Raw genomic sequence first — 15,782 nt, 5'->3', positions numbered from 1 at the left:
AGGGCCCCAACTTAACAAAAACTTTTTCATTTATGTTTTATTGTTTGGCATAAAAGACTGTAAAAACACAAAGCAGCTCCAATTTATTTTAATTTAGTAAATCTACTTATTCCCAGTGTATTTGGTCCAGTTTATTAGGTCCCACCAAAATGGTTCGCTCCTACAGACAGTGAGTCACGTGGTCGTGGCTTGTTATATAAAGCAGGCAGACAGGCATCAAGGCATTCAGTTACTGTTTGATTGAAAATGATAATGGCCTTAAAACATGTGATTTAAGCGATTTCGAACGTGGTATGATCGTCGATTCCTGTATCTCAGAAACATCCGGCTTCCTGGGCTTTTTTCACGCACGACCGTGTCTAGGGTTTACCGAGAATGGTGCGACAAAAAGCAGGACCGTCTCTAGGGTTTACCGAGAATGGTGCCACAAAAAGCACGACCGTGTCTAGGGTTTACCGAGAATAGTGCCACAAAAAGCACGACCGTGTCTAGGGTTTACCGAGAATGGTGCGACAAAAAGCAGGACCGTGTCTAGGGTTTACCGAGAACGGTGCCACAAAAAGCACGACCGTGTCTAGGGTTTGCCGAGAATAGTGCCACAAAAAGCAGGACCGTGTCTAGGGTTTACCGAGAATGGTGCGACAAAAAGCAAAACAACTGTCAGCGGCTGTCCTTTGGGCGAGAACAACTAATTGATGAAAGAGAACGGCAAGAATCATGCAAGTTGACAGGTGACCCACAAACAGCCAAATAATGGCGCTGTACAACAGTGGTGTGCAGAACGACATCTCAGAACGGACATCTCGTCGATCTCTGTCACGGATTGGCTGTTGCAGCAGACGACCACACCGGGTTCCACTCCTATCAGCTACAAACAGAAAGTGGGCAGAGAAGTGGGCACGCGATCACCAACACTGGACAACTGGAGAGAGGAAAAACATTGCCTGAATCCGACTTCCTGTTACATCATGCTGATGGCAGAGTCAGGATTGGGCGTAAGCAGAGTGAGTCCATGACCACATCCTGCCTGGTGTCAACGGTACAGGCTGATGGTGGTGGTGGTGTACTGGTGTGGGGAATGTTTTACTGGCGCACGTTAGGTCCCTTGATACCAATTGAGCAACGTTTCCATTCCCGAAGAATTCAGGCTGTTCTGAAAGAAAAGGGTCCGACTAGGTACTAGGATGGGTGTACCTAATAAACTGGCAACTAAGTGAATGTGATTCTTACAAAGGTTTGAAATGATACCAATTGAGCAACGTTTCCATGCCCCAAAGAATTCAGGCTGTTTTGAAAGCAAAGTGTCCGACTAGGTACTAGATGGGTGTACCTAATAAACTGGCCACTAAGTGTATGTGATTCTTTCAAAGGTTTGAAATGATACCAATTGAGCAACGTTTCCATACCCCAAAGAATTCAGGCTGTTCTGGAAGCAAAGCGTCCGACCAGGTACGAATAAACTGGCCACTAAGTGTATGTGATTCTTTCAAAGGTTTGAAATGATACCAATTGAGCAACGTTTCCATACCCCAAAGAATTCAGGCTGTTCTGGAAGCAAAGCGTCCGACCAGGTACGAATAAACTGGCCACTAAGTGTATGTGATTCTTACAAAGGTTTGAAATGATACCAATTGAGCAACGTTTCCATGCCCCGAAGAATTCAGGCTGTTTTGAAAGCAAAGTGTCCGACTAGGTACTAGATGGGTGTACCTAATAAACTGGCCACTAAGTGTATGTGATTCTTTCAAAGGTTTGAAATGATACCAATTGAGCAACGTTTCCATACCCCAAAGAATTCAGGCTGTTCTGGAAGCAAAGCGTCCGACCAGGTACGAATAAACTGGCCACTAAGTGTATGTGATTCTTTCAAAGGTTTGAAATGATACCAATTGAGCAACGTTTCCATACCCCAAAGAATTCAGGCTGTTCTGGAAGCAAAGCGTCCGACCAGGTACTAATAAACTGGCCACTAAGTGTATGTGATTCTTACAAAGGTTTGAAATGATACCAATTGAGCAACGTTTCCATACCCCAAAGAATTCAGGCTGTTCTGGAAGCAAAGCGTCCGACCAGGTACGAATAAACTGGCCACTAAGTGTATGTGATTCTTACAAAGGTTTGAAATGATACCAATTGAGCAACGTTTCCATACCCCAAAGAATTCAGGCTGTTCTGGAAGCAAAGCGTCCGACCAGGTACGAATAAACTGGCCACTAAGTGTATGTGATTCTTACAAAGGTTTGAAATGATACCAATTGAGCAACGTTTCCATATCCCAAAGAATTCAGGCTGTTTTGAAAGCAAAGTGTCCGACTAGGTACTAGATGGGTGTACCTAATAAACTGGCCACTAAGTGTATGTGATTCTTTCAAAGGTTTGAAATGATACCAATTGAGCAACGTTTCCATGCCCCGAAGAATTCAGGCTGTTCTGAAAGCAAAGTGTCCGACTAGGTACTAGATGGGTGTACCTAATAAACTGGCCACTAAGTGTATGTGATTCTTACAAAGGTTTGAAATGATACCAATTGAGCAACGTTTCCATACCCCAAAGAATTCAGGCTGTTCTGGAAGCAAAGCGTCCGACCAGGTGTACCTAATAAACTGGCCACTAAGTGTATGTGATTCTTTCAAAGGTTTGAAATGATTGTGTTTTAGTCCAATATCATATCTGTTTGAGCTTCTTGAGGTCCATTTTCAGTCTACAAATAATTTGTAATTATGTTCCTGTCTGAATCTAGTTGATGATCCCTGGTGTAAGGGTCTAGTGTATACTGTACCTGACAACACCAGCGCAGGTAGAGACTCCTCAAAGAAGACATGGTGGACAGGTAACCTAGACCTGTATCTGTAATCCTCACACATCTGGAGAGAGAGGGGGAGAGAGAGAGAGAGAGAGACAGAGATGGGGGGGAGGGAGACAGAGAAAGAGAGTGACCATACTGATACTTTTCATAAGATACTGGTTTTCTTTCTGAAATAAGTATTATAGGCCTGTACTCAGTAGATCCCAGACCCCCCCACCACACACACTATACTACTACCTGCTATACACCACACTACTATACTACACCCGATACCTTACTATAATACACACTACTATACTACACACGACTATACTCTACTATACTACACACTACTATACTCTACTACACTACACACTACTATACTCTACTATACTACACACTACTATACTCTACTATACTACACACTACTATGCTCTACTACACCACACACTACTATACTCTACTATACTACACACTACTATACTCTACTATACTACACACTACTATACTCTACTATACTACACACTACTATACTCTACTATACTACACACTACTATACTCTACTATACTACACACTACTATACTCTACTACACTACACACTACTATACTCTACTATACTACACACTACTATACTCTACTATACTACACACTACTATACTCTACTATACTACACACTACTATACTCTACTATACTACACACTGCTATACTCTACTATACTACACACTACTATACTCTACTATACTACACACTACTATACTCTACTATACTACACACTACTATACTCTACTATACTACACACTACTATACTCTACTACACGCCGCTCTCACCTGTCCAGTACCAGCTCCTCTAGTTTGTGGAGGTCACAGGCAATGTACTCCAGGGCCATGTCAGTGATGCGTGGGCACCAGGAGAGGTCCAGGCTCCGCAGCTTCCTCAGGTTCTCTGCTACCAGCTCCACCCCGTCATCAGTGATTTTAGAGCAGCCTGACAGGCTCAGAGCCGTGAGGTTGGGCAGGCTGTGGACCATGTTAACCACACCATGGTTGGTGATCTCCCAACACGAGTGGAGACGCAGCGTGTGAGTGGTGTAGCCCTGAGGAGGAGGGAGGGAGGGAGACAGGGGGAGAGAGAGAGAGAGAGAGAGAGAGAGAGAGAGAGAGAGAGAGAGAGAGAGAGAGAGAGAGAGAGAGAGAGAGAGAGAGAGAGAGAGAGAGAGAGAGAGACAGAGACAGAGAGAGAGAGAGAGAGAGAGAGAGAGAGAGAGAGAGAGAGAGAGAGGAGAGAGGGAGAGAATGAGGTTTAGGATTATATCTCTGAACTCATCATGAGAGGACCACAGTAATCTGAACTCATCATGAGAGGACCACAGTAATCTGAACTCATCATCATGAGAGGACCACAGTAATCTGAACTCATCATGAGAGGACCACAGTAATCTGAACTCATCATCATGAGAGGACCACAGTAATCTGAACTCATCATGAGAGGACCACAGTAATCTGAAGTCATCATGAGAGGACCACAGTAATCTGAACTCATCATCATGAGAGGACCACAGTAATCTGAAGTCATCATGAGAGGACCACAGTAATCTGAAGTCATCATGAGAGGACCACAGTAATCTGAACTCATCATCATGAGAGGACCACAGTAATCTGAACTCATCATCATGAGAGGACCACAGTAATCTGAAGTCATCATGAGAGGACCACAGTAATCTGAAGTCATCATGAGAGGACCACAGTAATCTGAACTCATCATCATGAGACGACCACAGTAATCTGAAGTCATCATGAGAGGACCACAGTAATCTGAAGTCATCATCATGAGAGGACCACAGTAATCTGAACTCATCATCATGAGAGGACCACAGTAATCTGAAGTCATCATGAGAGGACCACAGTAATCTGAAGTCATCATCATGAGAGGACCACAGTAATCTGAACTCATCATCATGAGAGGACCACAGTAATCTGAAGTCATCATGAGAGGACCACAGTAATCTGAACTCATCATCATGAGAGGACCACAGTAATCTGAACTCATCATGAGAGGACCACAGTAATCTGAAGTCATCATGAGAGGACCACAGTAATCTGAAGTCATCATCATGAGAGGACCACAGTAATCTGAACTCATCATGAGAGGACCACAGTAATCTGAAGTCATCATGAGAGGACCACAGTAATCTGAAGTCATCATGAGAGGACCACAGTAATCTGAAGTCATCATGAGAGGACCACAGTAATCTGAACTCATCATGAGAGGACCACAGTAATCTGAAGTCATCATGAGAGGACCACAGTAATCTGAACTCATCATCATGAGACGACCACAGTAATCTGAAGTCATCATGAGAGGACCACAGTAATCTGAAGTCATCATCATGAGAGGACCACAGTAATCTGAACTCATCATCATGAGAGGACCACAGTAATCTGAAGTCATCATGAGAGGACCACAGTAATCTGAAGTCATCATCATGAGAGGACCACAGTAATCTGAACTCATCATCATGAGAGGACCACAGTAATCTGAAGTCATCATGAGAGGACCACAGTAATCTGAACTCATCATCATGAGAGGACCACAGTAATCTGAACTCATCATGAGAGGACCACAGTAATCTGAAGTCATCATGAGAGGACCACAGTAATCTGAAGTCATCATCATGAGAGGACCACAGTAATCTGAACTCATCATGAGAGGACCACAGTAATCTGAAGTCATCATGAGAGGACCACAGTAATCTGAAGTCATCATGAGAGGACCACAGTAATCTGAACTCATCATCATGAGAGGACCACAGTAATCTGAACTCATCATGAGAGGACCACAGTAATCTGAAGTCATCATCATGAGAGGACCACAGTAATCTGAACTCATCATGAGAGGACCACAGTAATCTGAACTCATCGTGAGAGGACCACAGTAATCTGAAGTCATCATGAGAGGACCACAGTAATCTGAACTCATCATGAGAGGACCACAGTAATCTGAACTCATCATGAGAGGACCACAGTAATCTGAACTCATCATCATGAGAGGACCACAGTAATCTGAACTCATCGTGAGAGGACCACAGTAATCTGAAGTCATCATCATGAGAGGACCACAGTAATCTGAACTCATCATCATGAGAGGACCACAGTAATCTGAAGTCATCATGAGAGGACCACAGTAATCTGAACTCATCATGAGAGGACCACAGTAATCTGAACTCATCATCATGAGAGGACCACAGTAATCTGAACTCATCATGAGAGGACCACAGTAATCTGAACTCATCATGAGAGGACCACAGTAATCTGAACTCATCATCATGAGAGGACCACAGTAATCTGAACTCATCATGAGAGGACCACAGTAATCTGAACTCATCATGAGAGGACCACAGTAATCTGAACTCATCATCATGAGAGGACCACAGTAATCTGAACTCATCGTGAGAGGACCACAGTAATCTGAACTCATCATCATGAGAGGACCACAGTAATCTGAACTCATCATGAGAGGACCACAGTAATCTGAAGTCATCATGAGAGGACCACAGTAATCTGAACTCATCATCATGAGAGGACCACAGTAATCTGAACTCATCGTGAGAGGACCACAGTAATCTGAACTCATCATGAGAGGACCACAGTAATCTGAACTCATCGTGAGAGGACCACAGTAATCTGAAGTCATCATGAGAGGACCACAGTAATCTGAAGTCATCATGAGACGACCACAGTAATCTGAACTCATCATCATGAGAGGACCACAGTAATCTGAACTCATCATGAGAGGACCACAGTAATCTGAACTCATCATCATGAGAGGACCACAGTAATCTGAAGTCATCATGAGAGGACCACAGTAATCTGAACTCATCATCATGAGAGGACCACAGTAATCTGAAGTCATCATGAGAGGACCACAGTAATCTGAAGTCATCATGAGAGGACCACAGTAATCTGAACTCATCATCATGAGAGGACCACAGTAATCTGAACTCATTGTGAGAGGACCACAGTAATCTGAACTCATTGTGAGAGGACCACAGTAATCTGAACTCATCATGAGAGGACCACAGTAATCTGAACTCATCATGAGAGGACCACAGTAATCTGAACTCATCATGAGAGGACCACAGTAATCTGAACTCATCATGAGAGGACCACAGTAATCTGAACTCATCATGAGAGGACCACAGTAATCTGAAGTCATCATGAGAGGACCACAGTAATCTGAAGTCATCATCATGAGAGGACCACAGTAATCTGAAGTCATCATGAGAGGACCACAGTAATCTGAACTCATCATGAGAGGACCACAGTAATCTGAACTCATCATCATGAGAGGACCACAGTAATCTGAACTCATCATCATGAGAGGACCACAGTAATCTGAACTCATCATGAGAGGACCACAGTAATCTGAAGTCATCATCATGAGAGGACCACAGTAATCTGAACTCATCATGAGAGGACCACAGTAATCTGAACTCATCATGAGAGGACCACAGTAATCTGAACTCATCATCATGAGAGGACCACAGTAATCTGAAGTCATCGTGAGAGGACCACAGTAATCTGAACTCATCATCATGAGAGGACCACAGTAATGGCTGAGCTCTGACAGGTTGGGCAGTAGCTGTGTGCTCTCTATAACAGTGTAGTGGTAGGCCTGCAGGCTGAGCTCTGACAGGTTGGGCAGTAGCTGTGTGCTCTCTATAACAGTGTAGTGGTAGGCCTGCAGGCTGAGCTCTGACAGGTTGGGCAGTAGCTGTGTGCTCTCTATAACAGTGTAGTGGTAGGCCTGCAGGCTGAGCTCTGACGGGTTGGGCAGTAGCTGTGTGCTCTCTATAACAGTGTAGTGGTAGGCCTGCAGGCTGAGCTCTGACAGGTTGGGCAGTAGCTGTGTGCTCTCTATAACAGTGTAGTGGTAGGCCTGCAGGCTGAGCTCTGACAGGTTGGGCAGTAGCTGTGTGGTAGGCCTGCAGGCTTGAGCTCTGACAGGTTGGGCAGTAGCTGTGTGCTCTCTATAACAGTGTAGGATTGTAACCTACCTGTTTGGCTGTGAAATAAGCCATGGCTGTGTCGGTTACGTGGTAGGCCTGCAGGCTGAGCTCTGACAGGTTGGGCAGTAGCTGTGAGATGGCAGCAATGGCGTCGTCTGCTACGTTGATACAGTCGCTGACGCTGAGCGAGGTGAGCCGTGCGTTCAGGCTGGACCACAGACCGGCCTCCGTGAAGTCATTACAACCGGCCAACTCCAGGTGCATCAGACCCTGCATCTGTTCCAGCATCACCTACACACACCAGACAACACACTGAGATTACACAATATACACACCGCTATCCAGCATCACCTACACACACCAGAGACAACACACTGAGATTACACAATACACACACACACCTATCCAGCATCACCTACACACACCACAGACAACACACTGAGATTACACAATACACACACACACACTTATCCAGCATCACCTACACACACCTATCCAGCATCACCTACACACACACCTATCCAGCATCACCTACACACACACCTATCCAGCATCACCTACACACACACACCACAGAGAACACACACTGAGTTTACACAATACACACACCAGACAACACACTGAGATTACACAATACACACACCGCTATCCAGCATCACCTACACACACCTCTCCAGCATCACCTACACACACACCTATCCAGCATCACCTACACACACACCTATCCAGCATCACCTACACACACACACCACAGAGAACACACACAGAGTTTACACAATAAACACACCACAGAGAACACACTGAGATTACACAATACACACACACCTATCCAGCATCACCTACACACACACCTATCCAGCATCACCTACACACACACCTATCCAGCATCACCTACACACACACCTATCCAGCATCACCTACACACACACACCACAGAGAACACACACTGAGTTTACAACGATATAACTCTGATATAACTCTGATACAACTCTGATATAACTGATATAACTCTGATATAACTCTGATACAACTCTGATATAACTCTGATACAACTCTGATATAACTCTGATATAACTGATATAACTCTGATATAACTCTGATAACTCTGATATAACTCTGATATAACTCTGATACAACTGATATAACTCTGATATAACTCTGATACAACTGATATAACTCTGATATAACTCTGATACAACTCTGATATAACTCTGATATAACTCTGATACAACTCTGATATAACTCTGATATAACTCTGATACAACTGATATAACTCTGATATAACTGATATAACTCTGATATAACTCTGATATAACTCTGATATAACTCTGATATAACTCTGATATAACTGATATCTGATGATATAACTCTGATATAACTGATATAACTCTGATATAACTCTGATATAACTCTGATATAACTCTGATATAACTCTGATATAACTGATATAACTCTGATATAACTGATATAACTCTGATATAACTCTGATATAACTCTGATATAACTCTGATATAACTCTGATATAACTCTGATACAACTCTGATATAACTCTGATATAACTCTGATATAACTCTGATATAACTCTGATATAACTCTGATATAACTCTGATATAACTCTGATACAACTCTGATATAACTCTGATATAACTCTGATATAACTCTGATACTGATATAACTCTGATATAACTCTGATACTGATATAACTCTGATATAACTCTGATATAACTCTGATATAACTCTGATACAACTGATATAACTCTGATATAACTGATATAACTCTGATATAACTCTGATATAACTCTGATATAACTCTGATATAACTCTGATATCTGATATAACTCTGATACTCTGATATAACTCTGATATAACTCTGATATAACTCTGATATAACTCTGATATAACTCTGATATAACTGATATAACTCTGATATAACTCTGATATAACTCTGATATAACTCTGATATAACTCTGATATAACTCTGATATAACTCTGATATAACTCTGATATAACTCTGATATAACTGATATAACTCTGATATAACTCTGATATAACTCTGATATAACTCTGATATAACTCTGATACAACTCTGATATAACTCTGATATAACTCTGATATAACTCTGATATAACTGATATAACTCTGATATAACTCTGATATAACTCTGATATAACTCTGATATAACTCTGATATAACTCTGATATAACTCTGATATAACTCTGATATAACTCTGATATAACTCTGATACAACTGATATAACTCTGATATAACTCTGATATAACTCTGATATAACTGATATAACTCTGATATAACTGATATAACTCTGATATAACTGATATAACTGATCTGATATAACTCTGATATAACTGATATAACTCTGATATAACTCTGATATAACTGATATAACTCTGATATAACTCTGATATAACTCTGATATAACTCTGATATAACTCTGATCTGATATACTCTGATATAACTGATATAACTCTGATATAACTCTGATATAACTCTGATATAACTCTGATATAACTCTGATACAACTGATACAACTGATATAACTCTGATATAACTGATATAACTGATATAACTCTGATATAACTCTGATATAACTCTGATATAACTCTGATATAACTGATATAACTGATATAACTCTGATATAACTCTGATATAACTCTGATATAACTGATATAACTCTGATATAACTGATATAACTCTGATATAACTGATATAACTCTGATATAACTGATATAACTCTGATATAACTGATATAACTCTGATATAACTGATATAACTCTGATATAACTGATATAACTGATATAACTCTGATATAACTCTGATATAACTCTGATATAACTCTGATATAACTCTGATATAACTGATATAACTCTGATATAACTCTGATATAACTCTGATATAACTCTGATATAACTCTGATATAACTGATATCTGATATAACTGATATAACTCTGATATAACTCTGATATAACTCTGATATAACTCTGATATAACTCTGATATAACTCTGATACAACTCTGATATAACTCTGATATAACTCTGATATAACTCTGATATAACTCTGATATAACTGATATAACTCTGATATAACTCTGATATAACTCTGATATAACTCTGATATAACTCTGATATAACTCTGATATAACTCTGATATAACTCTGATATAACTCTGATATAACTCTGATATAACTCTGATATAACTCTGATATAACTCTGATATAACTCTGATATAACTCTGATATAACTGATATAACTCTGATATAACTGATATAACTCTGATATCTGATATAACTCTGATATAACTCTGATATAACTCTGATATAACTCTGATACAACTCTGATATAATGATACAACTCTGATATAACTCTGATATAACTCTGATATAACTGATATAACTCTGATATAACTCTGATATAACTCTGATATAACTCTGATATAACTCTGATATAACTCTGATATAACTGATATAACTCTGATATAACTCTGATATAACTCTGATATAACTCTGATATAACTCTGATATAACTCTGATATAACTGATATAACTCTGATATAACTCTGATACAACTGATATAACTCTGATATAACTGATATAACTCTGATATAACTCTGATACAACTCTGATATAACTGATATAACTCTGATATAACTCTGATACAACTCTGATATAACTCTGATATAACTCTGATATAACTCTGATACAACTCTGATATAACTGATATAACTCTGATATAACTGATATAACTCTGATATAACTGATATAACTCTGATATAACTCTGATATAACTCTGATATAACTCTGATATAACTCTGATATAACTCTGATATAACTCTGATATAACTGATATAACTCTGATATAACTGATATAACTCTGATATAACTCTGATATAACTCTGATATAACTCTGATATAACTCTGATATAACTCTGATATAACTGATATAACTCTGATATAACTGATATAACTCTGATATAACTCTGATATAACTCTGATATAACTCTGATATAACTCTGATATAACTCTGATATAACTCTGATATAACTCTGATATAACTCTGATATAACTCTGATATAACTCTGATACAACTCTGATAACTCTGATATAACTCTGATATAACTGATATAACTCTGATATAACTCTGATATAACTCTGATATAACTCTGATATAACTCTGATATAACTCTGATATAACTCTGATATAACTCTGATATAACTGATACAACTCTGATATAACTCTGATATAACTCTGATACAACTCTGATATAACTCTGATATAACTCTGATATAACTCTGATATAACTCTGATATAACTCTGATATAACTCTGATATAACTCTGATATAACTCTGATATAACTGATAACTCTGATACAATAACTCTGATATAACTCTCTGATACAACTGATATAACTCTGATATAACTCTGATATAACTCTGATATAACTGATACAACTCTGATATAACTCTGATACAACTCTGATATAACTCTGATATAACTGATACAACTCTGATATAACTCTGATACAACTCTGATATAACTCTGATATAACTCTGATATAACTCTGATATAACTGATATAACTCTGATATAACTCTGATATAACTCTGATACAACTCTGATACAACTCTGATATAACTCTGATATAACTCTGATATAACTCTGATATAACTCTGATATAACTCTGATATAACTCTGATATAACTCTGATATAACTCTGATATAACTGATACAACTCTGATACAACTCTGATATAACTCTGATATAACTCTGATACAACTCTGATATAACTCTGATATAACTCTGATATAACTCTGATATAACTCTGATATAACTCTGATATAACTCTGATATAACTCTGATATAACTGATATAACTGATATAACTCTGATATAACTCTGATACAACTCTGATATAACTCTGATATAACTCTCTGATATAACTCTGATATAACTGATATAACTCTGATATAACTGATATAACTCTGATATAACTCTGATACAACTCTGATATAACTGATATAACTCTGATATAACTCTGATACAACTCTGATATAACTCTGATATAACTCTGATATAACTCTGATATAACTCTGATATAACTGATATAACTCTGATATAACTGATATAACTCTGATATAACTCTGATATAACTAACTGATATAACTCTGATATAACTCTGATATAACTCTGATATAACTGATATAACTCTGATATAACTGATATAACTCTGATATAACTGATATAACTCTGATATAACTCTGATATAACTGATATAACTCTGATATAACTGATATAACTCTGATATAACTCTGATATAACTCTGATATAACTCTGATATAACTCTGATATAACTCTGATACAACTCTGATATAACTCTGATATAACTCTGATATAACTGATATAACTCTGATATAACTCTGATAACTCTGATATAACTCTGATATAACTGATATAACTCTGATATAACTGATATAACTCTGATATAACTGATATAACTCTGATATAACTGATATAACTCTGATATAACTGATATAACTCTGATATAACTGATATAACTCTGATATAACTGATATAACTGATACAACTCTGATATAACTCTGATATAACTGATATAAATCTGATATAACTGATATAACTCTGATATAACTGATATAACTCTGATATAACTCTGATATAACTCTGATATAACTCTGATACAACTGATACAACTGATATAACTCTGATATAACTGATATAACTCTGATATAACTCTGATATAACTCTGATATAACTGATATAACTCTGATATAACTCTGATATAACTCTGATATAACTCTGATATAACTGATATAACTCTGATATAACTGATATAACTCTGATATAACTCTGATACAACTGATACAACTGATATAACTCTGATATAACTGATATAACTCTGATATAACTCTGATATAACTCTGATATAACTGATATAACTGATATAACTCTGATATAACTCTGATATAACTCTGATATAACTGATATAACTCTGATATAACTGATATAACTCTGATATAACTGATATAACTCTGATATAACTGATATAACTCTGATATAACTGATATAACTCTGATATAACTGATATAACTGATATAACTCTGATATAACTCTGATATAACTCTGATACAACTCTGATATAACTCTGATATAACTCTGATATAACTCTGATATAACTCTGATATAACTCTGATACAACTCTGATATAACTCTGATATAACTCTGATATAACTCTGATATAACTCTGATATAACTCTGATATAACTCTGATATAACTCTGATACAACTGATATAACTCTGATATAACTCTGATATAACTCTGATACAACTCTGATATAACTCTGATATAACTCTGATATAACTCTGATATAACTGATATAACTCTGATATAACTCTGATATAACTCTGATATAACTCTGATATAACTCTGATATAACTCTGATATAACTCTGATACAACTCTGATATAACTCTGATATAACTCTGATATAACTCTGATATAACTCTGATATAACTCTGATATAACTCTGATATAACTCTGATATAACTCTGATATAACTCTGATATAACTGATATAACTCTGATATAACTCTGATATAACTCTGATATAACTCTGATATAACTCTGATATAACTCTGATATAACTCTGATATAACTCTGATATAACTCTGATATAACTCTGATATAACTGATATAACTCTGATATAACTCTGATATAACTGATATAACTCTGATATAACTCTGATATAACTCTGATATAACTCTGATATAACTCTGATATAACTCTGATATAACTGATATAACTCTGATATAACTCTGATATAACTGATCAACTGATATAACTCTGATATAACTGATATAACTCTGATATAACTCTGATATAACTCTGATATAACTCTGATATAACTGATATAACTCTGATATAACTGATATAATAACTCTGATATAACTCTGATATAACTGATGATATAACTGATCTGATATAACTCTGATATAACTGATATAACTGATATAACTGATATAACTCTGATATAACTCTGATATAATATAACTCTGATATAACTCTGATATAACTCTGATATAACTCTGATATAACTCTGATATAACTCTGATATAACTCTGATATAACTCTGATATAACTGATATAACTGATATAACTGATATAACTGATATAACTGATATAACTCTGATATAACTCTGATATAACTGATACAACTCTGATATAACTCTGATATAACTGATATAACTCTGATATAACTGATATAACTCTGATATAACTGATATAACTCTGATATAACTGAATAACTCTGATATAACTCTGATATAACTCTGATATAACTCTGATATAATGATATAACTCTGATATAACTGATATAACTGATCTGATATAACTCTGATATAACTCTGATATAACTGATATAACTGATATAACTCTGATATAACTGATATCTGATATAACTCTGATATAACTGATATAACTCTGATATAACTCTGATATAACTCTGATATAACTGATATAACTCTGATATAACTGATATAACTCTGATATAACTGATATAACTCTGATATAACTCTGATATCTGATATAATATAACTGATCTGATATAACTGATATAACTGATATAACTCTGATATAACTGATATAACTCTGATATATACTGATATAACTGATATAACTGATATAACTCTGATATAACTCTGATATAACTGATATAACTCTGATATAACTCTGATATAACTCTGATATAACTCTGATATAACTCTGATATAACTCTGATATAACTCTGATATAACTGATATAACTCTGATATAACTCTGATATAACTGATCTGATATAACTCTGATATAACTCTGATATAACTCTGATATAACTCTGATATAACTGATATAACTCTGATATAACTGATATAACTCTGATATAACTGATATAACTCTGATATAACTCTGATATAACTCTGATATAA

The 15,782-nt window shown here is 36.9% G+C and overlaps 1 protein-coding gene across 2 annotated transcripts in view; it reads right to left on the bottom strand.

The window, feature by feature from the left end:
* Positions 1 to 15,782, bottom strand: part of LOC124019470 (F-box/LRR-repeat protein 16-like) — a 48,303-nt gene that overhangs the window by 10,892 nt on the left and 21,629 nt on the right. For both annotated transcript variants that reach the window (XM_046334815.1, XM_046334816.1), the window contains exons 3-5: positions 7,842 to 8,084; positions 3,616 to 3,881; positions 2,780 to 2,864 (exon numbers count right to left, since the gene is read on the bottom strand). In XM_046334815.1, the coding sequence (XP_046190771.1) occupies positions 2,780 to 2,864; positions 3,616 to 3,881; positions 7,842 to 8,084 (594 nt within the window). The remainder of the gene's footprint in view (positions 1 to 2,779; positions 2,865 to 3,615; positions 3,882 to 7,841; positions 8,085 to 15,782) is intronic.

The sequence above is a fragment of the Oncorhynchus gorbuscha genome, unplaced genomic scaffold, assembly GCF_021184085.1.
Source record: "Oncorhynchus gorbuscha isolate QuinsamMale2020 ecotype Even-year unplaced genomic scaffold, OgorEven_v1.0 Un_scaffold_606, whole genome shotgun sequence".
Classification (NCBI taxonomy): Eukaryota; Metazoa; Chordata; class Actinopteri; order Salmoniformes; family Salmonidae; genus Oncorhynchus; species Oncorhynchus gorbuscha.
Note: the sequence above shows the minus strand (reverse complement) of the source record. Positions and strands in the feature narration are given on the sequence as shown.